The sequence below is a fragment of the Salarias fasciatus genome, chromosome 17, assembly GCF_902148845.1.
Source record: "Salarias fasciatus chromosome 17, fSalaFa1.1, whole genome shotgun sequence".
NCBI classification, from domain to species: Eukaryota; Metazoa; Chordata; class Actinopteri; order Blenniiformes; family Blenniidae; genus Salarias; species Salarias fasciatus.
In genome coordinates, this window is record NC_043761.1 from 14,385,350 (window position 1) to 14,411,475 (window position 26,126).

A 26,126-nucleotide genomic window follows, 5' to 3' on the forward strand; every position below is an offset into this window, starting at 1 on the left:
AGAAAGCTCTTGACTTATCACTATGGCAACGAACAGAGAATAGCTGCGGCATACGTTGACAAGGCTGTCAAATGGCCTCAAGTCAAAGCAGAAGATGCTAAGTCACTTCACAGCTTCTCTATCTTTCTCACTGGGTGCAACAATGTTATAAAGGACTTGGAGTATCTCGAGGAAATGAACAGCCCAAGCAACCTTCGGATCGTTGTCCACAAGTTGCCCTTCAGGCTTCGCGAAAGATGGAGAGTTGTAGCTTTCGACATTCAAGAGAAGGAAGGAAGAAGACCAAACTTTGCCGATCTTGTGGAGTACATCAACAGACAAGCTAAGATAGCTTCAGACCCACTGTTCGGTGATGTCAGAGACCCTTCAGATGTCAAAGAAAGGAGTAAATTCAGCGCTAAACCTGCAACAGGGCGACTGAAAAGAACCACTGGCCTAGCTACAAGTGTAACGCCAGCCGACGATTCTTCTGAATCAAGAAAGATTAAGCAGACCGGCAATGCCTTTCAAGAGCCATGTTTGTACTGCAATAAGGGACACGCTCTGAATGCATGCAACAAAATCAGAGGTCTGCCGAATAAAGAGAGAGTTGAATTCCTTAAAGGAAAAGGGCTTTGTTTTGGGTGTCTGACTCAGGGGCACATGGCAAAAGACTGCAAAAAGAAAGTCACATGTGAAATTTGCAGCAAGAAACACCCAAGTCTGCTTCACACGAAAAGAGAGGAAGATGACAATCAAGTAACTGCCAAATCTGAGAAGTCAAGTGAAGGCTCCACCAGTAAACATTCAACTCCACAAGAGCAGGTGTCATCCAAGAGTGAACTGTCAGCAGTCACCGGGGCCGGAGGCAGCGACTGTATCCTCTCCATTGTGCCAGTGCGCGTCAAATCCAAGAGAAGCAACAACATCATAGAAACGTATGCGTTCATGGACTCAGGAAGTTCAGCAACGTTTTGCTCTGAAAGATTGATGAGACGTCTTGGTGTCAATGGTAAGAAGACTCAAGTGCTACTCCGTACCATGGGACAAGAGAAGCCTATTTCCTGCTTCGTCCTTTCAGATCTAGAGGTGTGTGGTCTCATAGAGAACAAGTACATCAGTTTGCCAGATGTTTACACCCACACGGACATACCTGTAACGAAGGAGAATGTTCCAGTAGAGAAGGACCTGGAAAGATGGCCGTATCTGCGGAACCAAGTGCGGCTCCCACAGATTGACGCAGATGTGGAGATGCTCATCGGAATGAATGCTCATTCTGCAATGGAGCCTTGGAAGATAATCCACAGTCAAGAGGACGGGCCTTATGCCATAAAGACAACCCTCGGTTGGGTAGTGAACGGCCCTCTGAAGAAAGACAACGACCACAAGTCAAGTCACTGTAGTCATGGTGCTTCGGTTAACAGACTATCAGTCAGCAGTGTGGACAACATGCTGTTGCAGCAGTACAGTCATGATTTTCCAGAGCAAGCCTGCGAAGAGAAGTCTGAAATGTCACGAGAAGACATCCAATTTATGCAGTGTGTGACTGAAACAACCAAGAAAATTAATGGACACTACTGCATCGGAATGCCTCTGAGAAACAAAGACGTTGTGATGCCAAACAACAGGTGTGTTGCAGAGCAACGAGCATCGAGCCTGAAAAAGAAACTCGCCAAGAACTCCACCTTCCATGATGAATACAAGTCCTTTGTGTCAGACCTGCTGAGCAAAGGCTATGCAGTGGAAGTTTCTGCCAACGAGCGCAACCGCAACGATGGACGAGTATGGTATATTCCCCATCATGGTGTGGTTCATCCCCAAAAAGGGAAGTTGCGGGTCGTTTTTGATTGCGCCTCTTCGTTCCAAGGGAAGTCATTGAACGAGGAGTTATTACAGGGGCCGGACCTCACGAACAGTCTGGTTGGAGTCCTGACGAGGTTTCGCCGCGACCACATCGCACTCATCTCCGACATCGAGGCGATGTACCATCAGGTGAGAGTTCCAGATGAAGATTCGGATCTTCTACGATTCCTCTGGTGGCCAGAAGGAGATTTGAACCAGCCTCTGCATGAGTACAAGATGGTCGTCCACCTGTTTGGGGCCAAGTCCAGCCCTAGCTGTGCCAATTACGCTTTGCGGCGGACTGCAGAGGATGGGAAAGAGAGGTCATCACCTGAGGCAGTAACTACAGTTCTTGAGCACTTCTATGTAGATGACTGTCTCGTCTCAGCATCTGACGAGAAGAAGGCTACTTCCTTGACCAAAGACCTCATTGCACTTTGCGGAAGTGGAGGGTTCCGTTTGACTAAATGGTCTAGCAATAGCCGTGAAGTATTGTCATCACTTCCCGAACATGAACGTGCAAAAGAAATCAAGAATCTGGATTTGGACAAAGACAAGCTACCCATGGAGAGGGCACTTGGAGTGGACTGGTGCATTGAATCAGATTCCTTCAGATTCCGCATCCTGGTGAAGAACATGCCTGTTACCAGAAGGGGTATTCTTTCAGTCGTGAGCTCGATTTACGACCCCCTTGGTTTCCTGTCGCCGTTCATTCTCCTCGCCAAGATCATCGTGCAGAATCTCTGTCGAATGAAACTCTCCTGGGATGATGAGATTCCCGAAGATGTAGCAACCAGATGGTTTGCCTGGCTTGTTGACCTGAGCCAGTTTGCCAGTTTCTCTGTCGGGAGGTGCATCAAACCTGAGGGATTTGGTCCAGTAGTGTCAGCACAGCTGCACCATTTCTCTGATGCTAGCGAGAAGGGCTACGGCGTTGTCAGTTACATCCGCATCAAGAACAGCCACGGCCAAGTCCATTGCTCGTTTCTTCTTGGGAAATCAAGAGTGACACCGCTCAAGCCAGTCACCGTGCCACGTCTTGAGCTGACGGCAGCTACCATCGCGGTGAAAATGGACAAGCTCATGAAGCGAGAACTTCGGATGGATCTCAAAGAGTCTGTGCTATGGACAGATAGCACCACTGTCCTCCGATATATTGGCAATGACGGCGCTCGCTTTAAAACCTTTGTTGCGAACAGAGTGTCGACAATCAGAGAGAACACAAGACCCACACAGTGGAGATATGTCAGCACGTCTTCTAATCCAGCTGACCACGCTTCGCGAGGGATGAAGGCAGAACACTTCCTGAGGTGTCAGAGTTGGATTGAAGGTCCTGACTTCCTTTCCAAGGACAAATCTCACTGGCCGGTCCTGTCAGAGTTCTCAAGAGAGATAAGTGACGACGATGCAGAGTTGAAGCGCAAGATCAGCGTGAACATCGTCAGTGCCATCAACTCAAGCACAGATCCTCTCTTCAAGCTGATTCATCATTACTCCAACTGGCACAGTCTGAGGAAGGCCATCGCCTGGATGTTGAAGCTGAAGGAGCTGCTTAAAAATCTGTCTGAAAGAAGGAAGATCTTTGAGTCCCAAACCCAGTCTCCAGACAGCCAAGGAGTAAAACCCAAGATTGTCGAAGACCACATGCAGAAGTGGAAATCGGGTGTGAAAGGTACTCATCTGACTGTCAAGGACATCAGGAGAGCTGAAACTGCTATCATCCAGTTGAGCCAAAGCCAAACCTTCCATGAGGAACTTTTTGCGCTACAGACGGGTAAAAAGATCAGGAGAATCAGTTCTATTATGAGATTGGATCCTTTCCTCCAAGATGGCGTCATCCGGGTTGGTGGAAGACTGCACCAGGCAGCCTTGCCAGAACACACAAGACATCCGGCCATTTTGTCGAAAAACCATCATGTCACAACTCTGATCATCAGGAATGCACATGAGGAGACTGGACATGGAGGGAGGAACCACACCCTCACTCGCTTGAGACAAAGGGTCTGGATATGCAAAGGGAATGCAGCAGTGAGAAGTGTGCTTTCAAAGTGCGTGAAATGCCGGAAGAGTCAAGCTGCAGTTGGTGAACAGAAGATGGCGGATCTACCACCAGATCGTCTTCAGCCAGACCAACCACCGTTCACCAATGTCGGTGTAGACTTTTTCGGCCCCTTTGAAGCAAAGCGTGGACGAGCGCGAGTCAAGCGTTACGGAGTTTTGTTTACTTGCCTCACAGTCAGAGCCATCCACATTGAAATTGCACACTCTCTGGATACAGATTCCTGTATAAACGCCGTGAGACGATTCATAGCGAGACGAGGCCAAGTGGAAGTTATGAGATCTGATAACGGTACGAACCTGGCGGCTGCAGAGCACGAGATCCGCAAGGCGATAAAGGAGTGGAATCAATCCCAAATCTCTGAAGCTCTGCTGCAAAGAGGAGTTACCTGGATCTTCAACCCGCCCGCTGGGTCGCACCATGGCGGGATCTGGGAGCGCCAAATAAGAACAGTGCGCAAGGTACTTTCCAGTGTCCTGAAGCTTCAGTTACTCGACGACGAATGTCTGCACACTGTGATGTGTGAAGTGGAAGCAGTGGTTAACGGAAGACCACTTACAAAGTCATCTGACGACATCAACGACCTCGAGCCACTGACACCAAACCATCTTCTCCTGCTCAAGGGAAAGCCAGCACTCCCTCCAGGCATGTTTCAGAAGGAAGACCTGTACTGCAAACGAAGATGGAAGCAGGTGCAGTACATCTCCGACATCTTCTGGAAGCGTTGGTCAAGGGAATACTTGCCCCTCCTACAAGAAAGGCAGAAGTGGCTGGAAAAGAGGAGAAACGTGAGAGAAGGTGATGGCGTACTCATCGTGGATGAAAGGGCTCCAAGAGGGTCCTGGTTGATGGGTAAAGTGGTGAAGACCATCCCCGACGCCCAAGGCTTTGTTCGTCGGGTCCTTGTCAAAACGAAGACCAACACCCTTGAGAGACCCATTGACAAGTTGTGTCTCTTGCTGGAGATGGAAGAATCTCATGAACAATGAAAGATGTTTTATTTCAGTTGATTATGTGCTAGAAAGCGTATTTAGTTTTGTGTTAGTTTAGACCTTAGTACAAGAACATAATGGGGATTTGAATATAGAAAATGACTCTTGAGTTTATTTAGTTTGGTGTAATTGTCATCCCCATGATGAGCAATTAGGGGCCGGAAATATTGGTGCCATTTTCTATTGAATAATTTAAGTTCATTTTTACTTGTTATTATTTGGAAATGTTCAGTATTTGCATGCTGCAGAATATTTGTGATAATATTATAGCTGCATTACTGTTATAATTTGTATTTTTATTATTTTGCATTCAGTGTGATGTTAGATTTACTAGGGTAAATAGCCAATGAGAACTGACGCTGAGCAATGACGTTTTTGGAGCTCACGCATTTATCGGATGCGAAAAGGATGTGTGTTTTTTTTTGTGAGAGATTCATTAAAGACGGGGCGAACACACTGTTTTCTACCGTCGTTCAAACTTTAACACGAGTAGACTCGTTCTTTCCATCTGACTGAGTGGTTATTTGAATGAATCAGAAGAAGGAACTGATAAAGAATTTAAGAACAGACATTTAGCCACTACAAGTGCACTGAAAGGAGATGTGTCCTTTTTTCTGACACCACTCCTCAAACACCCTCCACTTACAGTCATAAAGAGACCTAGTGGAGGCTGCTCTAGCACTCTGAATAGTGTCAATCACATTCTGAGGGAGTCCAGCAGTATTTAAATTACACCACTCAGGGGCCAGGCCCAAAGAGCCAGGAGCCCCGGGTGTGGGTGAAAAACTGCTCCCCCTGCCTGTGACAGCATGTCCCTGCGGAGGGGAAGCTGCCATGGCTGCCCCGACAGGAGCTGATAAACCTCCGCTAGCCAGTGCATGGCCGGCCACTGCGGAGCTATCAGAACCAGCGTGTGGCGATGCTCCCTGACTCTATCCAGAGTCGGGGGAATCAAAGCCAACGGGGGAAAAGCATACAGGAGGACCGACGGCCAGACGTGCGCGAGCGCGTCCACGCCGAGCGGCGCACCTGGATCGCGTATTGAGAAAAACAGCGGACATTGCGCGTTCTCTCTCGACGCGAACAGATCCACAGTGGCTCTGCCAAAGCGGGCCCACACCTGCTCCACGAGGGCTGGATGTAACATCCATTCCCCGTAGAGCGGCGCACCCCTGGACAACAGGTCCGCCCCCTGGTTCAGAGCCCCCGGGACATGGGTGGCTCTCAGAGACCGGAGGCGGACGCTGCTCCACAGGATCAGTCTGCGTGCCAGCATGTGTAATTGCCGGGAGCGCAGACCTCCGTGACGGTTGATATATGCCACCGTCGTCGTATTGTCCGTTCTCACCAGGACATGATGTCCCCTGAGAAGCGGGAGAAAGCGTCTCAGGGTGAGAAACACCGCCAAGAGCTCGAGGTAGTTTATGTGCGCGCGCTGGAGATCCTCGCTCCAGACGCCCCTCACGTAACGGTCCTCGCATATACCACCCCAGCCCGACATGCTCGCGTCTGTGGTGATCACTTTCCGGGACAGGACCGGGCCCATAGGCACCCCTGTCACCAGACAAGCCGGGTGGCGCCAGCGACGCAGTGCCATTACGCACTGCGCACTGACTGTCACCCTCCGTGCACCATGACGCACGGGATTCAGCCTGAGGGAACGCACCCACAGCTGAAAATCCCTCATGTACAGACGGCCGAGCCGGACTACAAGGATGGCCGAAGCCATCAGGCCCAGTAGTCGGAGGCATAATCTGAAGGGGACCAGATTGCGCAGGGTGAAACGCGAGAGGCAGGCTCTGAAAACGTTCACCCTCGCCGCTGACAGACGGGCCGTGAAGGACACCGAGTCGAGTGATAACCCCAGGAAGATTATTTTCTGCACTGGAGATAATACACTCTTTTCCGAGTTCATCATAAAACCCAGGTCGATCAGGTGTTTTATGAGGATGTGCGTTTGCGCGATGGCGTCCTCTCTGGACCGTGCCAGGAGGAGCCAATCGTCCAAGTACGTGGCCAGCCTGATGCCCTGTCGCCGCAGCGGGGCAATGGCCGCTTCCGTACAACGCACAAACACCCTTGGGCTCAGAGATAACCCGAAGGGCAGCACTCTGTACTCGTAACAAACACCCTGAAAAGCAAACCTCAGATATTTCCTGTGAGGAGGATATATCGGAATGTGGAAATATGCGTCTTTGAGGTCGACTGACGTGAACCAGTCGTTCCGACGCACCATACGCAGCAGGGATGCGTGTGTAAGCATCCTGAACTGGTATGTTCTGAGGTATTTGTTCAGAGCCCGGAGATCCAGGATTGGGCGAATCCCGGTCCCTCCTCGTTTGGGGACCAGGAAATACCTGGAATAAAAGCCGCTCTGACATTGTCCGGAAGGCACCACGCATATTGCTCTCTTTTCCAATAGCGAGTGAATTTCCTCCTGGAGAACACGAGCTGACTCTCCGCGCGCCTGAGAATGCACTATACCAGAGAAACAAGGGGGAACGGCTGCAAACTGAAGCCTGTAACCCCGCGATATCGTTCTCAGGACCCAGGCTGAGCTGGGGAGCGCGGCCCATCTCTCTGTCCTCAGGCAGAGTGATGTGACAGCGTCTGTCAGACCGCCTGTCACTGGAGACTCCATAAACGGTGTTATGGCGCCCCCTAGTGACAAGATGCGGTTGCAACCGGCGTGCGCCACTGCGCATGCGCCGGGTGTTGGTGCATTGACAGGTCCGGTGCAGCTCCGGGACCGGAGACGGGACGTCACCCGCTCCGGAACCGGGAGCGACACCGAACTGTTTATGTTCTTGTTTGTTAATTGTGACTGCGCCCTCGACCTGCGGTCTGGATGCGGCAGTGGACACTTTTTATTAAACAAGAACAGTGAAGTGTGCTTGTGTGACTTCGGGGAGCGCACGCAGTAGCGGGGACTCGTGGGCTCCGGAAATCGAACCAAGCACGCTGAGGAAGAAAGACAGGTGGGGCTGCTGAACGTGCAGCCCCGGCACCGGTCTGAGGAAGGAGACCATCAGGTCGGCTTCTTCTTCTTCCTGGCCTGCGGACCGGCAGTCTGCTCGTTCTGTGACGGCAGAGCTGCTGTCGCTGCAGTGGCCTTTCTGGGCCAGCCGGACCTCACCTCCTGTCTGGGTGGACCAGCAGGGGCAGGACGGGCTTTCGGCCGTGTGGGGATTTTAAACTGAGGGAAAGAAGGACGTGCCGTAGCCTGCGCGGCGCTCTGCCGCGGGGCTGGGGCAGGTGGACGCTCAGCTTTGCGCGGGAGGCAGAGTTGGAGAGCTTCATCCTCCCTCTTCTTCGCCTCGCAGCGCTGCTGCATTGAGGCGAGAGCGGAGCCAAAAATGCCGTCTGGTGTGATCGGCATGTCCAACATGTCCTCCTTCTCTCTGTCCGATAGGTTAGACAGGTTGAGCCATCTGGCTCGCTCCTGTAACACCATCGTCCCCAGAGACTTACCCGTGGCCTGGACCGCACAGCGCTGCACGCGGAGGCAGATGTCCGTTATCACGGTAATCTCGTCCCACACCGCTGGGTCAGGTTTGGTCGCCATGTCCTCAAACAGCTCCGCTTGGTAAGCGGAGAGCATGGAGGAGACATTAAGCGCCTTGACAGCCAGTGCTGCTGCCCTGTAAGCCCGCTCAGTCATGGCGGACTGGACGCGGTCCGCTTTGGAGGGCAGCGTGGGATCCCTGGATGAAGCGGCTAGCCGCGGGTGCAAATGTGCAGCGACTAGCGGCTCCATGGGGGGCATACGGAGAATACCGAGCTTCTCCATGCCCTCGCAATCCAGGGAGGAAGCTCCGTGGATGGAGCTTCTGCCGCTGAACGGGTGATCCTTCCATGAGGAGGACAACTCGTCGAGCAGCTCGGGGAAGACGGGGAGCAGCTGCTTAGCTGTCCTCGCAGCCTGAGGGAATTTCTTCCCTTCATAACGGGACCTGGTGGCCTCCGTTATCGCTTCAGGCCAGGGGATGTTCAGCCGGGATGCAGCGCGTTTACACACGGCCTGCATGTCCATGCTGACAGCGGAGGGAGCGGGCGCGCTCCCCTCCTCGTCCCCGAGGACAGCCTCAGCGCCTGGTGTGGCGGGCTGAGCGGCAAGCTGAGCGGAGGGAATGAGGACATCGTCCTCACTCTCCTCCTCGGATATGAGGAGCTCCGAGATTGTCTCGTAGTCATCCTCATAGTCCAACTCCAAAACGTCTTCCGCGAGCGGAGTCGGGGCGGCTAGGTCCAGCTGGGAGCCCCAGCTGCCGCTAGCGCGCGGGCCGACAACCGCATCGTCACCTTCCTTCTCCCCGCTGGTGACAGGTGTGTCACCCGCAGGAATGAAGTGGTCCTGACCGGACGAGCTAGCTTGGCGTGCTAGGCGCCGTCGGAGACTCTTGCGGGCGCAATGCTCGCAGGAGCCTGGGGCCTCGATAGCCTGCTGGGCGTGTTGCAGCCCGAGGCAAAACGAGCAGACCTGGTGTGAGTCGCGGCTCGATATCTTATTGCCGCAGGCGCAGGCCCGGGCCCCGGAGTCTCCATCTCCTCTGGTGTGAGAAGCGTGGGCATCCATCGTGGTTAGCTGGAAGCTAACCTGAGGCGCCGCGAAATTAGCTGGTGTGCTAATTCAGAAGGACGTAGTTAGCTGGTGTGCTAAACCGCGTCCACCGTCCCGTGGTGTGGTCAGGTAAGGACTCTCCAGGCTATGGTGAAGGCTGGAGGGTCGCGAAGTGTGGCAGCTAGCGCTCGGCGATGGAGCAGAGATAGCTCCGTCTGTGAACAGTTAAGCTAGCTGTCACTGAGGATAGAGATATGCTACACGAAGCGAGAAGAGGTGCTTGAGTGACGCTGCGTAGATGACGCAGGCTACTTAAAGGGTAGGTGGCTCCACCCTCGGTGGGCGTCGCGATCACCAGCCAATCAGGATTGGCATAGTGAGATAAATGCTTCTGAGGCATACGCTGGGGGCGTATCCCATAGTGAGACATCGAAACGAATGCTATGAAAGAGAACCTCAAACTATTGAATCAGTAATTCAATTTCATCTGCAAGAGAAAAGAGGAAAGAAAAGATGCATGAAAAAGAGATAAAATAGTAAAAATAACGAAAATATTCTTTTTTGTTGAGGCCGTAAATCTCTGTCACTCTTTCCTGTGAATGTTTTTCATGGTGTTTTGGTAAATTTCATCCTTTCTGTTTGTATTAGTCACCATTAATCTTTGTAAATATTAGTATTTAAAATGCCTTATTATTATTAAATTTTAATTGTGTCTTGTTTTCGATTCAACTTTTTTATTCTGTGTGGATCAACAGTGAAAGTATTTTTCCTCTGGGATTAATAAAGTATTTCTGTTCTATTAAAAAATGTCAAAATTGTCTGAAAGATGCTGATCAGAAGGATGAGACCATTAAAATCAGGCACATAAAAAAGCTGAAAATGTGTTGAAGTGTTTTCCATCCTAAATTTAAATTGAAACTTCATGAAGGCAGCATAAGACACAGTTTTTGTGTTTAATAATTACATTATATGTGGACCTTCAGAAGCTGTGCTCTCCTCATGTTAAAGGATAAATATCTTTTTTATGTTACTCCAGATAAATTTGATTTGGTGGAAAAATTTGAAAAAAAACCTGTTTTAGTCATAAAGATTGTGAAACCCCTGATGCTGGTAAAACTCAGCAGGATAAGATCTTAACACGAGCATATTAAATGCAAAACCATTGAAACATCCCTCGCTCTGACTTGTCACGAACCACATCCTGTGAACGATGAACGATTCACAGCTTTTTAAAGACTTCTGAGAAAAACAGGATCCAGTTTGAAGTTGAAGTTTCTTCCTCAGAACATTTATTGACTCACACTCTTGTCGTCAGCTTGCTGTGGACAGGAACTATCACACCGCCTGTCCCAGAGTGCTCTACAGGTCGAACCACTACCGCCGAGTGTTTCCCAGAATGCACCTGGATCCAGTGGATCATAAACATGTGTATGTGCCATTTCAAAATGAGGTAGATATTGATGGAATTGTCTCACACAGCTAATAATAGTTTTCCTTTGCATTTGGTGTATTTTGAAGTCTTCCTCAATGTTCTTGTTTGTAGGTGAAGCGTGTGGCTGTAGCAAAGTGCAGCACACACACAAATGTCCAGGAGTGGTGGACTGCTCAGGATCCATACTGTGTGTGGTGTGTCTCCAAAGGAAGGTGAGAGAAGAAGCTTCTGGAACAGTTCAAGCAGTCATGAACTTGGTGAGAACATGTGTTTCTTTCCAAAGCTGCACCTTTGAAGATGACTGTGAGGACTCCCACTGGCTGTCCATTCCTGATGTCTTCCAGCAGAAACTGATTTCCCACAAAGTTGTTGAAGACGGGACTGGACAGGTTCAGACCAGATCACACTCTGAGGACTGAAACCAGCTGGAGCTCCTTGATTCACCACTCATCTTCTGTTCTTTCTCTCTCAGCTCACTCTGAACATCCAGACTCATGTGAATGTGAGCAAAGAGACGCGGTTCGCCTGTCAGTTCTCCACAACTTCTGGGGAGCTTTGTAGCCGGGATGGCCTTCCTCCACAGTTCCCACAATGCACCTGCACCCTTTCTAAACAGAACGTTCCTCCTGAAGGTGATTTGATAGAAATGATGAAGGAAATGCAAAACAGATCCAATATTCACCACCAGTTGACTGATCTCTTGTCTCATTACATTCTGTTACACATTAAAACATATTGTCAGTTTTCAAAATGATGAAATGCAGATCATGTTTCTGTTTGACAGGCCTGCTGGTCACTGTAAAGATGAGGCTTGGCTCAACAAGTCTGACCGAACAACTGCAGTTAATGAACTGTTCTGATATGAGTGGACCACCAACCCGAGTCTTGTAAGTCATTCACTCACACAGCAGTGGAGACAGCTGCAGGGGAACATGTTTCCACACCAGTAGGAGAGTTTTGAAGATTAAAGAGAGAGTTAGTCAATTTGCAGATGCATGATATTGAAAGACTAATTTGATTAAGCCATTATCTTTGTTTCTTTAGAAATACTCTGTTGTTGCTGCAGTAATTACCTTTTCTCTGTGTCCACAGAGTAGAAAACTAAAGCAGGGGTGTCAAAAATAAGTCCTGCAGGAGGCTCTAATCCAGCACACCAAACCACCAAAGATATTGTAAAAATTTCAAAAGAACCAGACATATTTCAGCGAACATACAGCGTATTTTTTTTTTAAACCTGTTTAATGACTGTTTCAATTTTGGTGACTGTGGTGTATGAAGCTCTTCCTGTTCCTTCCTGCAGATTTAAACTCTGATTTGTGTTTTCCCTTCAGGTGTCAGCAGTGTATCAAAGCCGGCTGTGAATGGAGCAACAACAGCTGTTCCTGGGCTAATGAACGACATTCAGATGTAATAACATCTTTCTTCTTGTAATACAGGCTCATCTACACTTCATTTATGTTGTACTTGTTAATTTAGCAGTAAATCCAAATCGTACATGAGCCCACAGCATCTGATCTGTCAGAAAGATGCTCCATCACTGTAAAGTGTTTCTTCCTCCTCCTGCAGGACAGTGTGTGTCAAACGCTGCAGTCTGAGCTGAACTTTCCTGTGAGTCTCTTCCTCTGACTCTCTCCTCCTCCACACTCTGACTGTATTGCTGCTGATTGTGTTTTGATGTGTTTTCCTCGTCAGAAGCCTGAGATCTCCTCCATCAGCCCCAGCATTGTGTCTTTCTATGGAAGAAACCACGCAGTGTTGTCAGGTGGTAACCTCAGCGGTGTGACCGGAGTGAGGATGCAGACAGACCTGGACTGTACGCCACAGGAGTGAGTCGCTTCACACACATCTGGGAAGTCCAAGAGGAGAAACAGCAGCCATGAAACACACTGACCCATCACATTTTAACAGGAGTGACATGATCCAACCTTTTCTCTCAGCTCTCAGGAGAACATGGTGCAGTTTTCCAAGAGTGATGGAGCATTGAGGAGCATTTCTCTGCTCAGTTTTCATTTGTTTCTGGATCTTGTTGAGTCTTGTTGTGTGTTCTCTGCTCAGGTCTCCTGTCTGGAACAACAGCGGCTCCAGTTTGACCTTCCACATTCCCAGAGCAAACCGTAAAGGGACAGTGAAAGCCTGCGTTCTCCTCCCAGACGGCAGTTGCCACGGTGACGCGAGCATCATCTACCAGCCGTCACCTTCCTGTCGAGACATTTCACCGAGGAACTCCTGGATCAGGTGTGCTTGGATTTACTGATACTGTGATGCTCAAAACAAAACACAATAATCAGTCGACTGCCTGAAAATGAAGAGTTACCGGGATTTTCTTTAATATCTTATTTCAATGTATCATGCTGAGCTAGAAGTTTCATGTCGACTACTTTCCTTGAACCTGCAGTGGGGGGAGGAAGATCACACTCACTGGATCTCACCTGGAGTTTGTGGAGGGGGTCATTCACAGCCGAGCCCCTCAGGAAGTCCAACCTCCGACTGACAGGAACCATCAGGTGGGTCTGGAGAGCGAAGACCAGGCTTTGGGTTTCTGTTGTGAAGGATGGAGGAAATGTTTCCTCAACCTGAAGACCCACAACATCTTGGAACATCTTAATCATTATGATCATAGAAACAATGAGTCAAATAACAATCGTATCATCAATATGAGACGTCTCTTTTCTTTTGATTTCATGCAGAATCTCACCTTCAAGTCACCTGCAGCTACAAATCCCTCCAGAGTTTCCAGCAGTTCTCTTCTGTTGAAAGTCGCCAATGAAACCTTGATCTGCTCCACAAACCTGATCTACCATCCAGACCCAGAGTTCACCAGCTTCACATCCACACAGAGGGGTGACCACGTCCAGATCACCATACAGGTTGAATTTCTTCTGATTTGTTTGAAATAACACCAACGTGTTCCACATGGGATCAACATTAGTTTCTGTTGTCATTTCAGAGAAAAGCAGACAAACTGGAGATAACACCAGCGGAGTTGTCAGTATGGGGGGAGCAGGAGGAGAAACGATACCCCTGCATCATGGAAGACAAAGACCCCGGTGAAGAGTTCAACTTTTACTCTTGTGAGATTCAGAGCCCACCCAGCGCACAGTTCCAGACGTTAATGGTGAGTTTTGTTTTTCAACTACGACTCAACATTTTATTTTATCAAATGTCCATGTACACAGAAATATTCCTGTATTTGTTTGGACACATTTTCATGATGATTTTATCAATATTCCATCAAAATTCCAGCCTTCATATCTCTGGCTCAAGACTCTGATGAGATGTTTTCTTTTTTAGATTAAATACGGTGACAAGACAGTGTTACTTGCTCCTCCAATGTTAATGCCTCCAGTCATTGTCATCCTGCGCTTCATGCTGATCCCCTGTGTTATTGCTGGTAAGTGGACAAAAACAACAACATTTTCCACTTTTAAAACACTGACTTTGTTTTACAGTTTTAAAATACTGAAACAGTTTTCGTGTAGACTTTTCACTTTCACAGAATTCTATTGAACGGTTCTGTACTTTTGATAATCAATGTTTTCTTCTTCACTTGTGACTAAAATTGTGTTTTTACTTGATTTGAACTGGAATCTGTTTTTTGTTTTTGATTTTTGTAGCGCTGGTGTTTATCTGTCTGTGGGATAAGAAAGTCACCAAGAAGAGGAACAAACCCTGATCACTGGTGCTGTTTCAGATTTCAGACTGACTGTACGTCACTGGGATCAGATTCTCATGTTCAAGTATCTCATGTTTGCTGTTTGGAGAGGAAGCTTGTGGGAAATAATTTAATCATGTGAAGCACTTTTTTGCATTTTTATTCACATTAGATCATTTATAGCTCATATTTACAACAAATCTATTGCAACTTTTTGTATAAGTCTGATGTTGCTCAGACTGGCCTCCATTTTTGTGAATTTGTTTCAAATAAAATCAAGCCAAATGGTTTTTTTTTCTCGAATTTTTTTGTATTAACTAGTTAGAATGTGTGCATGCTTTGCCTTGTGACCATGTGGTTGCCTATTTTCATAATAAAATTTGCTTGCTTTACTTCTTATCTCCTCAGCTGTCTTCATTGGTAGATTCAGAATAAGTTTGGAAAACTTTGTTTTATTAATGTAGTGAGAAAAACCGAATACAGTTAAAATTGTTACTCAGTCAAAATGTTTCCAATTTAGTCAGAGTTCAACCGATTCCCAGCTGCTGAGTCAAGTGGCGTTGGCACAGGCCTCGGCCTTTCCTCTGCTGGTCGGGGACTGTGGTCAGGTGCCCTGACCAGTGGCCTGATGTTGTTCCCTGGATCACCTCCTCAAAATCAGAGAGGAGGGGCACCAGAAAGGAAGAGGACCAGGCCTCCACCTCATCATCGAAGCAGGAAGGGGTGGGCCCCTGATCGGCAGGCAATTCAATATGTAAGGCAGAGGATGCCCTGCTCGTGACTTCCTGAAGGGACTGCTGCTGATGCTCCCCCGTTACTGCCTCCTGCTGCCTCGCAGGGAAGGCCTCATCGTCCAATACCCCCAAACTTAGCAGGACTATGTAACGGTATGGAGAGATAGTCTCGATACGATAGAGAACATTCAATGATTTGCCGTAAACTGAGACAGAGAACTTCCAAGAAACTATGCTAGATGTCACCTCTGTCATGCTAACGTTTGAACGTGACTGTTTAAACTGATGCAACTTGAAATGCTACATTTATTATCGAAATTAAAACATACCAAACAATTTCTTTAACTATCAGTCTGCATTTAATTTCAGTGTTCACCTTCAGCTCTGAACATTTCTATTTCCAGATGTCAGTTGTTGTAAAGGTGTCGATGACTCTGGCCTTCTCATTGTTCTGCTGATTAAAGTCCTGCACAAGCACAAGGACTGTAAGGTAGCTATTAAAAAAAAAGTAGCATACGAAGATTCAGAAAATTAAATAAACAGTATGATTGCAAAAGGTGCATTCTGTGCATGTTTCACCTGACCAGACAGAACATTTCATCGACAGATATAATCAAAATGACATTACCTCACTCTCTTGTTCTCTATTTGGACATGCTTTTTGTAACAATCACATACAGAAATAGAAAAAGTCAGTGGTAAGAAGAGAATTTCCATACGATTTCCTTGGATATCTGATGCTGCTCTTGCTGCAGGTAGGGATCCATGGTTCTGAAATACAAATGACATAAATTCAGTTGATATGCAACACGTGGAACAGGCTACAGTAGTATAAATTGCACACTATAATATTTACTGTTTTTACAGACCCTATGGGCTACAAGGGCTCCCAAAGGGGCAATTTAACGACAAAACCAAAGAAGGCAACAAAACAAAAGTAACATCACAGAACAAAACATATTCTTCAATATATTTATGGTCAGTTAATTGATTGCTAATAATAATTGAAGGAAGCAAGAGAGAAATATGAAGAGTGTGCCATTATTGTCATGATTATTGTATTAATTTACTTAAAGCAACTGAGCTTGCATGAGGGCACGGGTTGAAATTTTCAGAGGTTACTTATTCAAAATATGATAGCTTCCAACTCCCAGCTGTTTCAGCTGGCTTGGTTCTGAGACACGTGCTCTGCACCAGTCTACTGGACTACTGCTCTTCCCATGAAAACAGTGTTCAAACCTGCAGCAGGGATCCGATTTGCTTGCTCTTGAGGGTATATCATTTAAATCAGTGATTAAAGATTGCAGTAGAGACAGCTCTGCATTCGTCAGCAACGTTTTGCAAAGCGAAGAGTCTTCATTTATTTACAGGAGAAACAAAAGTCTCATTTTTAGGGTAAATAAACTCCACATTTTTGCAGGACTTCAAGGTTCTCGATTTCCAGGCAGGCAAAATTCACAACAAAAACAAACTAATTTATGGTTAAAGTTATATTTTTTTACTAAGTATTTATTAAAAATAACAACTTTTTGTTTAATTTTTTCGATTAGTATCCCATCTATGATGCGATTTTTTTTTTTTCGTCAGGCAGTTTGTTGGACACCTTAGAGCATTTTGACAACACCGCGGGGTCCTGAATTCAGCGCCAGTTTCGGATCTTCTCCCGCGGTGAATATCCCTCGTTGTGTTGAAAACAAATCTTATTTAGTGCTTCAAATAACATACGACCACATGATCTGAACAGACAGACGAATCATGTTGAATAGAAGATAATAAAGAATGAATAATAAGGTTTGACTCGCTCGTTAAATCTTCCAGAAAGACGAGGAGGACACACAGCGGGGAACTCGGAGGTAACATGTCTCTTGTTTTCTGGAATCGACAATCTTTAAAAAGCGCTTATAAAGTCTTTGTCTCTGTTTTCAACAACTAAAGACATCGTTTTCTGAAATGTCGCACTAAAGTTAGTAGTTGCCTTCTTAACATACTATAAAATAAATATTTAATTCAATTTATCCTCCTCGGCGTGGACAATAGTGTTACACTGATTGAAGTTTCTCTCTTCTGCTTGCCTTTATCTTTGCTTTGACAGTGTAGTGTCACCATAGTGTAATCTGTCATGTATTTTTGTTAATCTGATTATTTGCACAGCAGTATTTTCAATGGATCACATCTGAACTCACTCACGCGGAACTGCTTCTTTTATAACTAATAAATATAAGTAATACGCATTATAGATTCAGTTAAACGACTGACAGTCAGTAAATCTACACTGAATGTCTGACATCAGTTTTGAAACGGGATATTTACATCATGGGCTGCGCTGTGGTGTAGTGGTTTGCACTCACTATTTGTCAACAATGTTTGAGAGTTTGGTTGCATTTTTGTTTGCATCCTAGGTTATTTAGTAACTCTGAAGAGTGACTTGTCCCTTTGTGTTCGCCCTGTGATGGATAAAAAGCTTTTATGAAAGTTGATGTGATCGAGGCACGCTTTGTTTTCGTAGAGCTACTCATTCAAAAATTATTCACTCGTCCACAGCCAAATTCACCTGTCCGTCTTCCTGTTGACTACCTTCTCATCTGAAATCAGCTAAAGTTTATAAAAATGGACAGTAAGTATCACTGAAAACACTCAAGAAGACACATTTTTTCTGTTGATCAGGAAACAAGTGAAAGTATGTCTTTGTTTTTTTCCCAGGTGAGGATGATCTGGATGTTCTCACGGCGCTGCTGGCTGAGAGCGAGGGCGTCGAAGGGGAGCAAGGCAGTCGGGAGCAGGCAGACGACTTGGACGGCCTGTTCGATGAAGACTGCGGCGAGGAGGAAGAGTATAAAGAGAGTTTGGAGGATGAGGATGAGGAAAAGCCAGATGTGGTCATAGAAGATGAGGCGACGGCCCTCTTTGGAGACGTGGGCGACATTGAAACTGAGGAGGACTCCAGAAAAAAACAAAGTAGAGGAGAAACCAGCGAGGACAGATCGAAGGAGGAGTTGCAAGGTTGGCGCAAGAATGCTGCCACCATTGAATCCGCTGCTTGTTTGCTTTGTGTTCATCCCCGTATCCTCTCGTCTCGGCGTGCAGACGAACTGAGACGGATGCAGGAGCAGATGCAGAGGTTGCAGCAGCAGTTGGAGGTCAGTCAGAAGGCTTCACCTCCGTCAGCTCCGAAGAATGCAGACCGCTCAGCGGCGTCCAAACCAGCCGCAGCTGCACAGAAAGCCAGAACACAAACAGGTACTGGGTCAGGTTCAGTGTGTTAGTGTCATCCGTCTGAAGGGCCTGCTGCACAGAGACATACGCGGTACTAGGATCATGTCTGACTTCGCCACTTTCTGATTGCAGTAACGTCTTCCACTCCAGCCAGAGGAGGAAACATCAAGGAGTCTTCGGACTTCACCGCTCAGCTCAACAACGCCGATTCTTTCAAACGCAAACCCAGAGTGGCTCACCAAGCCAAACCCAGCACATCAGCAGGTGAGAAAGAAGCTGAAGTGAATCCGTAAACAAGCCTCGCATCAGTTAATAGAGAAGAGCAGGTGAAGTCGGCTTCAAATGCTTTAACTCCATTGTTCTTTTCCTCCGTCCTGTCAGGAGGCAGGGGCCCGTTGGTGGAGATCAAGCTTGGCAGCTCCTTCCTGCCTCCGGAGACTCTTGCGGTTTCCAAACCCGTGCGTCCCCCCGCGGCCCCCAGCAGCAGGCCGGCAGCAGCTTCATTCCGGCCGCCGCCCGCCTCTCAGCCGCCGCTCCACAAAGACGTGACCGTGGAGAAATACTCCGGACTGCGGATCAGGTCGGACAACAAACTCCATTCAGACGTTTAACCGTCGATTTTGGTTCAGAATCCGGTCTGAATTTTTTCTTTTTTTCTTTCTTTTGCAGGAAGCCGCGGGTTTCATCCTGCGAGATGGACCGCAAGATGGCGGATCGCCGCCTGATCAGACTGTCGCAGGTGCCGGAGCGGCTGGCCCGGGAGAAGCTGGAGGACAGCGACTGGGTGACGTTTGGCGTGCTGATCAACAAGGCCACGCCGCAGAGCAGCAGCAGTGTAAGCCAGAGCCGTTCGCCAGGAGAAAAGCTTCAGTTCTCTGCTTTTGAGCGCCGTCCTGATGGCGGCGATGCCTCTGCGCAGGGCAAAACCTTCAGCATCTGGAAGCTCAATGACCTCCACAACCTGGACGTGAACGTGTCCCTGCTGCTGTTCGGCGACGTTCACAAAGAGCACTGGAAGACGGAGCCGGGGGCGGTGCTGGGACTGCTCAACCCCAACCCCATGAAGCAGAGGGACGGATACGAGGGGGTGAGTCAGAGACGAGCGGCTCTTCCCGCCGTTTCAGACTGATTCCGGAATGCTGACGCTCGTCCCGGCCGCTCGCAGGTCAGCCTGACGGTGGATCACCCGCAGAAGGTGCTGCTGATGGGCGAGGCGCAGGACTTCGGCACCTGCAAGGCGGCGAAGAAGAACGGCGAGCCGTGCTCGCAGATCGTCAACATGGTGGGGGCCGCTTCCTCTCGCTGCACTTGAGTAAAAGAACACAGATGTGTAACAGCGACTCCTCCTCTCCTCAGTACGAGTGTCCGTACTGCCAGTACCACGTCAAGGCTCAGTACAAGAAGATGAGCTCCAAGCGGGCGGAGCTGCAGTCCTCGTTCTCCGGGAAAGCCCCCAACAAGGTGCTGGCGAAGGGGAAAGGGGGCGGCGGCGGCCTGAGGGAGCGGCTGTGCCAGGACGGGTTCCACTACGGCGGCGTGTCCTCGGCCGCCTGCGCCGCCTCGCTGTGAGTCGCTTCGACCTGCCGCCAGACGGGGAGAAAGAAATACTCAGTTGTGACATTTTATTGGAAGTTAATTCAAAAATGTTGAATGTAATTTTACTCAACTGTGTGTGTGCCTCTCATTCTCTGTCTGTGTGTGTGTGTGCCTGTGTGTGTGTTTGTGTGTGTGTGTGTTGCAGAACTGCGTCCAAACCCAACAAACCCGTCCAGAGAACTCTGGACAAGCTGTTTGTGAAAGGATCGGCGCAGCTCGTCAGTCAGGCCAAGAGGCTGGGTAAGAGCTACGCTACACACACACACACACACAAAGAGAAAACACACACACACACACACACACACACACACACACACACACACACACATACACACATATGCTCTGCAGACACACAGAAGCAGAAACTTTGGTTGACGTTTTGGGGAGACTTTATTAACTGATTGAGAGACGATGTGCTGCAATACATTCTTTTTTTGCACAAAACTTACACAGACATTACAACAGTAAAGCCCTCTCTCCTCAACCCTGATTCTTTTTTATTGTTTTTATTGAAATAAATACATATGTGACCGATATAGATGCCGCTTTTAGCTTTTAGTAGCAAAGTTTTACTGTTTTAATGAATCTACAGCCAATTGTGGAACCTGTGGAGTTTTATTTTAAGAGAACTCATAAACCCAGAGAATTAAAGAATGGATCAGTACAGTTTATTTTTAATTCCTTGTGTGTGTTATTTCTTTTAGCCATGCAGTCTGGTGAAGTTTCCGGATGTTCTGACGACTTTAAGAGCCTGATGTCGGTCCCAACGCCAGGAGCTCTGCAGCTGAAGAAGCACCTGGAGCAGGGCGGCCAATCAGGTACAAGAACAGGGAGGAGGATGAAACTCTGGGATTCATCCCGCTCCATGAGCTGACCTCTGACCTCTGGCTCGTCCTCAGCCTCCCCGGGCGCGGCGGCGGCTCCCCTCCAGTCCATCTCGGCCTCGGAGCTGCTGAAGCAGCAGAAGCAGAGGCAGCGGGAGCTGCTGGAGAGCCGGCGGCGCCGCGCCGAGGAGGCCCAGAAGAGGGAGAACCCGGCCGGCGGCGGCGGCCTCCTGTCCCCCAGAGCCGCCTCCGAGGCCCCCACCCACAGCCCCGCCCTGCCCCGCCCCCCGACCCTGGGCCGGGGCTTCTCCCGGGGCGAGGACATCCTGTTCTTCGACGACAGCCCGCCTCCCGCCCCGGCGCTCAGCTCGCTCAGCCTGACGGCGTCCAAGATGGCCGCGCTGAGGAAGCTGAAGGCCAAAGGGCTGGCGCTGGAGAAGGAGGACCCCAACGCCGTGAAGAGGAAGAGGAGCGACGACGGCGAGATCAGCGCCCGGGTGGAGAAGAATCGCACCTCACCCAACGGTCAGCCTCACGCCGGACTCCAGGTTTTTATCTGTGAGGTCGTTTCTTTGGAGTGACCACTTCTCCTCGTCCAGGCGGATCGTCCAGCAACGAGGAAGAGGAACCGGCCCTGAAAAAGAAGCGGGATCAACTCCGATACGTCCAGTCGGAGGAGTTCCAGAAGATCCTGAACGCCAAATCCCGGCACGACGTCGTGCTTCAGGCGGTACGAGAAAGCAAAAAAGGGAAAGAAGTCTCCGGCATGTCCTCGTTCTTCAGCGGCTGATGAGTTGGATCTCTGCGTGTGTGTGTGTGTGTGTGTGTGTTCTGACAGGCCGAGTACCAGCTGCAGGAGCGCTACTTCGACGCTCTGGTGAAAAAAGAGCAGATGGAGGAGAAGATGCGGGGCGTCAGGGAGATGAAGTGCCGGGCCGTCACCTGCAGAAAGGTTCCCAGTTTAAATTCATCAAAACCATCTGGGAGGAAAAAGAGTCGTTCATCTGTTGAACATGGATAGACGACAGCGCTGTTTTCCTCCGCCTGCAGTGCAGCTACACCTACTTCAAGCCGGCGGACCGCTGCGTGGCGGAGAACCACGACCTGCGCTGGCACGACGCTCTCAAGCGCTTCTTCCGGTGTCCGTGCGGACAGAGAGCCATCGCTCTGGACAGGCTGCCGCACAAACACTGCAGGTCAGCCTCGAACCGGGAATCGAACCCTCGACCTCTCTGCTTCGCGCTCCACACTCACTAAACCATTTCTTTTTAACCATTTCAGTAACTGCGGCCTGTTTAAGTGGGAACGAGACGGGATGCTGAAGGTAAAACATCTTAAAGTTTTTTCTTTTATGGGGAAATTAAAAAAGCTCTGGGAGCAGCGTCGGCCTCACGGTTTCCGTTTATCCCCGCAGGAGAAAGCCGGGCCTAAAATCGGCGGCGAGCTCCTCCAGCCGCGAGGAGAGGAGCACGCCAAGTTCCTCAACAGCATGAAGTGACTTCATTTTAGATTTTTTGTTGTTTGTAATTTAAGGTTTTGGCAGGATTTTTAATTTCAGCCCAATTATGTGTGTGAGCTGTGTGGAAACTGGCTCAATAAAGCAGCCGTTTGAAATATTCTCTGTGAGATGCTGTTTATGTCGAAAACAACTCAAGTCAGGTTTAATCAATATAAGGGCCTTGGTTTGAAATTGGGTTTGAACTATTTAAATTTAATGTCTCCTCCGCCGGTCGGTGATTAAAAAAAGCTTTACGATCGTTTCAAAGCGAGGCCTCAGGGGGTTTTGCGGGCTCGTCTGTCCTCATTATCCCTCTCCGGCTCCTCTTCCGCCCGGTCCGGGTCCAGTATTTCCTCTCAGGAATGTGGAATTCATCCCGGCCTGATGGCTTCTGCAGCTCCACTCGTCTTCTCCGCTCTCCTCATAAATACCCCAAATACCAGACGGTGTGAGTGGAAACACATTATCCAGAACTCATCTTTAGTTGTCATTTGAAGCCAGTTTCTCGGAAGAAAAAAAAAAAACATAACCATCCCACAACCAGTTTTTATTGACGTTTACACAGGTTGACATCGTGTTTATGAACATATAAAAGATTGCATGCAAATTGAAAACACAGAACAGTTTGACAATAGAAATAGATCTTAAAAAATTGAGTTTTCTTGGAGATTAAAATGTGGGAAATGCAGAGAAGGAAGTCCAGCTCCTGGAGCAGGTCAAAGTTCAGCTGCAGGCTCAGTGGAACCAGTAGAAGCGGGGGTAGAGGCCGTCGTAGTGATACTCCCGGATCTGTTCGTTCGTCTCCCTCGTTCTCTCGTTTATCTCTGCAGATCGAAAAGAAAAAAAAATCAGGCATGTGTGGCTGCACTCATATGAGACACAGAGTTAAACTGGCCTCCCTGAACACACATATTCTTGAATCTATTCACTAGTTTCTGAGAAAAGTTGGGTTTTTTTTCTCATTCTCAGCTCCAGCATCAAGTGTTTTGGTGCCAATTTTAGCAGCTCGCATTGAATTCAACAGAAAGTATACGCTATCAAGCCAGTGGCTGTTTTATATTTGAAAACACAACAGTTGTCTTTCCTTTTTTATCCCAAAAGCTTCTTGTATTTTGGTTTGTTTTGTTAAAAAAAAACTCATTGACCTAAACCACACACGTCCTCTGGGTATAAAACCCAATCACGTCGTTATGGTCGACTTTTCCCCCGCTTTTAGAAACAGATTCGCAGCGAGGTGGCCGCGGGCGGACGGCCACACCGAGGACGCTCGGCCTGGTGTGGAACCGCAAATAGACGCCTGGATCTGGCGCGGAGTGTCGGGCCTGGAGACATCCAGAACCGAGCTCCATGCGCCGGCTGTCGGGCCTCACCGTCCCGGTACTCCTTGATGTAGTTGTGGTACTCGTTGCTCTGCTCCTCGTTGTACTCCCTCCTCTGCTCGCTCTGGCGGACCTTCACTCTCTGCTCGGCTGTCGGTGAGAGAGACGCAAAAAAAGAATATATATCACAGGAATGTGAGAGGATGCGTGTTTATCCACGCCTTAAATCCGCGTTAATTGGTTTTAGGTTTGAGGAAGACGGCTGCTTTATATCCGACAACCTTTTATTTAACTCGTCTCTCTGAAAGCACAGAGTTTCCAGGTCTGTCTGCAGACGGGGCGCCGCCTCAGGTTCTCCCCGGGCCGAGCTGGCAGTAAGCATACTTGACCTTTTTCCAAGAACGCAGGTCCGTTCAGAGGGGCCCAGGTGAAACGGCCCGCAGCCTGCCCCTGCTCAGGGGCACCGGCTCCCCTCTGATGGGTTTTCCAGTGGAAAAACACAAGATAAGTGAACGAAAATAAACTATTGTGCAGTCGTCCTGTCGTTAATAAAAAACGTGGAGATTCTGATGTGGGTTTTAAAAGATTACATCTGCGCTTCAAGGTGCTGTGGTGTGTTTTTCAGAGGAAGAAAGGAGTTATTGTGCTGCAGAGGAAGCGCCTGCTCCACAGTACCCTGTGACTCCTTCTGCAGCCGCCAGCCTGTGTGTGTGTGTGTGTGTGTGTGAGTGTGTGTATGTGTGTGTATCTGCCTCAGATTTCAAATCTGCTACTGCACAAAACACCTGCTTGCGCTCCTACAACTCTCTTGAACCTTTGCAGCTTGCAGCCAAACTAATAAATCCCACACACACTCACACACGCGTTCACACAGTTCTCAGGCGGAGGCCAAGCGTCCAGTGTCGACATGGTTGAAGGTTTTTCTCACGCATCATTTGATTTCTTCAAATAAACCACCCACTAAATGGCAAACAGACTGAGTGGAATTCTGTTTTGGGGTCTGCGATGGTTCCCTCCTGCCCCTCCTGTCGCCACGGCAACAGCAACGGGACTTTGACAGTTTGTCGTTCCAGAGGCGACGGTGCGTCGTACCTTGGAGCTCGTAGTACCGGGTCGAGCGGCGGCTGCGGCGCTTGAAGAAGTTTGAGGCGTCCGACTCGGGCATGAAGATCTGCCGAGCGACACCTGAGGATCACAGGTCACACGGTCAACATGGATGCCACGCCAGGCGTCCGAACCTGGGGCTGTTGGGGGTCACCTTCAGGGCGATCTGGTCTGGAATCATCTCGTACAGCCGCGTTTTCCACCACACCGGAAACTGAGGGGGAGAAGAAGAAACCGAGGAAGGTTTTCTGTGGGAACTCTGATCTGATCTGATCACACTCTGAAACAGCATGTGTTTCGGTTTATTTGGCGATTCCATGTCATCAGTGCACGATGATTCCCACACTGGGCCGATAATAAACTGATTAAAGCATTTCAAGAAAGTACTAAAACAAGGCGGAAAAACTTGGACTTGTCATGAGTTGCAGATTTTTATTTTATCTTTATACCGGTGCTGATCCAGCAGAGTTGGGTTTAAATGTGGCGCCATTGTTCTGCCCATGCACTGAAATGAGCTGAACACAACTGTCCTAATGGGAGAGATTTTTTTTTATCTGTGTGGGAGAACAAAAAGTTCTTAATATTAAAACAAAAATGGCAATGTGGAATTAATTTTTTTGGGAATTAGAGCATTACTGACACCATCAACTACAGTTTTCCAACTTAAAAAGCAACATCGAACCTCAGAAATAATCCTGCAACAATGAAATTCTGATGACAGGAAAACAAAAAACTTCTACAGGTTTGGTTTATTAGTAAATATAACTCAACATTTTAGCCATTAGTAACTGATTTCTTAGATTAAAGTTGTGATTTAAGACAAAGAATCAAGTTTTTTAAGGTGATGACAAATTTAAAGATTAATTCTTATAATCCATTGATAATCCAGGAATCTCCTTCCCCTCTGATCGCTCTGATGATACTCACAGCTGAGGATGAGGAGGGTGGCCAGCAGAAGCAGGACGAGCACTCGGGTCCAGATCATCTTGAGAGAGAGAGAAAGAAAGATCAAGCTCAACTGGACTGATCAACACTCTGATCCACTGTGAGAGGAGAGAGGAGGAAAGGGAGGATGGGAGGCGAGTAGGAGGAGAGAGAAGGGATCTGGGAGGGAGAGAGGAGGGAGGGAGGCGGCTGGAAAGAGGGAAGGAATGAAGGAGGCTTGGAAAATGACAGTTGTCCAGTTGAACATGTCGTTGCATAAATCAGGAAATCAAGATATAAACCACACTCAAGTGAATCAGGGTGGATCAGTCACTGCACCAGCTTCGCTGTCAAATCACATCCTCCGCCTCGGCCGCCACATCGGGGCAGTGTTGGG

The 26,126-nt window shown here is 48.5% G+C and overlaps 3 protein-coding genes and 1 long non-coding RNA gene across 4 annotated transcripts; 3 read left to right on the forward strand and 1 right to left on the reverse strand.

Annotated features, from left to right (window-relative positions):
- Window positions 1-11,483: 11,483 nt before the first annotated feature.
- On the forward strand, window positions 11,484-12,264 carry LOC115404351 (uncharacterized). Its single transcript, XR_003933338.1, has 3 exons — window positions 11,484-11,497; window positions 11,650-11,752; window positions 12,197-12,264. It is a non-coding gene; the product is annotated as an uncharacterized LOC115404351 (long non-coding RNA).
- Window positions 12,265-12,815: 551 nt separating this feature from the next.
- Window positions 12,816-14,545, forward strand: LOC115404656 (uncharacterized). The gene is made up of 7 exons (XM_030114060.1): window positions 12,816-12,834; window positions 13,016-13,100; window positions 13,261-13,369; window positions 13,553-13,732; window positions 13,813-13,980; window positions 14,157-14,256; window positions 14,480-14,545. The coding sequence occupies exons 1-7, from the start codon at window positions 12,816-12,818 to the stop codon at window positions 14,536-14,538; spliced, it is 720 nt and encodes a 239-aa protein (XP_029969920.1). The 3' UTR covers window positions 14,539-14,545.
- A 2,372-nt stretch (window positions 14,546-16,917) lies between these two features.
- Window positions 16,918-22,435, forward strand: mcm10 (minichromosome maintenance 10 replication initiation factor). The gene is made up of 18 exons (XM_030113513.1): window positions 16,918-17,104; window positions 17,793-17,865; window positions 17,952-18,251; window positions 18,336-18,488; window positions 18,597-18,728; window positions 18,846-19,044; window positions 19,134-19,299; window positions 19,384-19,551; window positions 19,630-19,746; window positions 19,821-20,029; window positions 20,206-20,300; window positions 20,765-20,878; window positions 20,960-21,409; window positions 21,484-21,614; window positions 21,723-21,836; window positions 21,935-22,080; window positions 22,166-22,208; window positions 22,299-22,435. The coding sequence occupies exons 2-18, from the start codon at window positions 17,859-17,861 to the stop codon at window positions 22,380-22,382; spliced, it is 2,628 nt and encodes an 875-aa protein (XP_029969373.1). The 5' UTR covers window positions 16,918-17,104; window positions 17,793-17,858; the 3' UTR covers window positions 22,383-22,435.
- Window positions 22,436-22,928: 493 nt separating this feature from the next.
- Window positions 22,929-25,859, reverse strand: ucmaa (upper zone of growth plate and cartilage matrix associated a). The gene is made up of 5 exons (XM_030113666.1): window positions 25,733-25,859; window positions 24,960-25,019; window positions 24,794-24,886; window positions 23,753-23,851; window positions 22,929-23,206 (listed from the first exon to the last, which is right to left on the reverse strand). The coding sequence occupies exons 1-5, from the start codon at window positions 25,788-25,790 to the stop codon at window positions 23,118-23,120; spliced, it is 399 nt and encodes a 132-aa protein (XP_029969526.1). The 5' UTR covers window positions 25,791-25,859; the 3' UTR covers window positions 22,929-23,117.
- Window positions 25,860-26,126: the final 267 nt, after the last annotated feature.

Excerpts from the sequence above, each read along its gene's own strand:
- LOC115404656 (XM_030114060.1), top strand. Across the intron at positions 13,733-13,812 it reads ACGTCCAGATCACCATACAG|AGAAAAGCAGACAAACTGGA; the intron begins GTTGAATTTCTT and ends TTGTCATTTCAG. Across the intron at positions 14,257-14,479 it reads GATCCCCTGTGTTATTGCTG|CGCTGGTGTTTATCTGTCTG; the intron begins GTAAGTGGACAA and ends TGATTTTTGTAG.
- mcm10 (XM_030113513.1), top strand. Across the intron at positions 18,252-18,335 it reads ATCGAAGGAGGAGTTGCAAG|ACGAACTGAGACGGATGCAG; the intron begins GTTGGCGCAAGA and ends CTCGGCGTGCAG. Across the intron at positions 21,837-21,934 it reads GGGCCGTCACCTGCAGAAAG|TGCAGCTACACCTACTTCAA; the intron begins GTTCCCAGTTTA and ends CTCCGCCTGCAG.
- ucmaa (XM_030113666.1), bottom strand. The coding sequence starts at position 25,790 with ATGATCTGGACCCGAGTGCTCGTCCTGCTTCTGCTGGCCACCCTCCTC. Across the intron at positions 24,887-24,959 it reads CAGACCAGATCGCCCTGAAG|GTGTCGCTCGGCAGATCTTC; the intron begins GTGACCCCCAAC and ends TGTGATCCTCAG. Across the intron at positions 23,207-23,752 it reads CATCAAGGAGTACCGGGACG|AGATAAACGAGAGAACGAGG; the intron begins GTGAGGCCCGAC and ends TTCGATCTGCAG.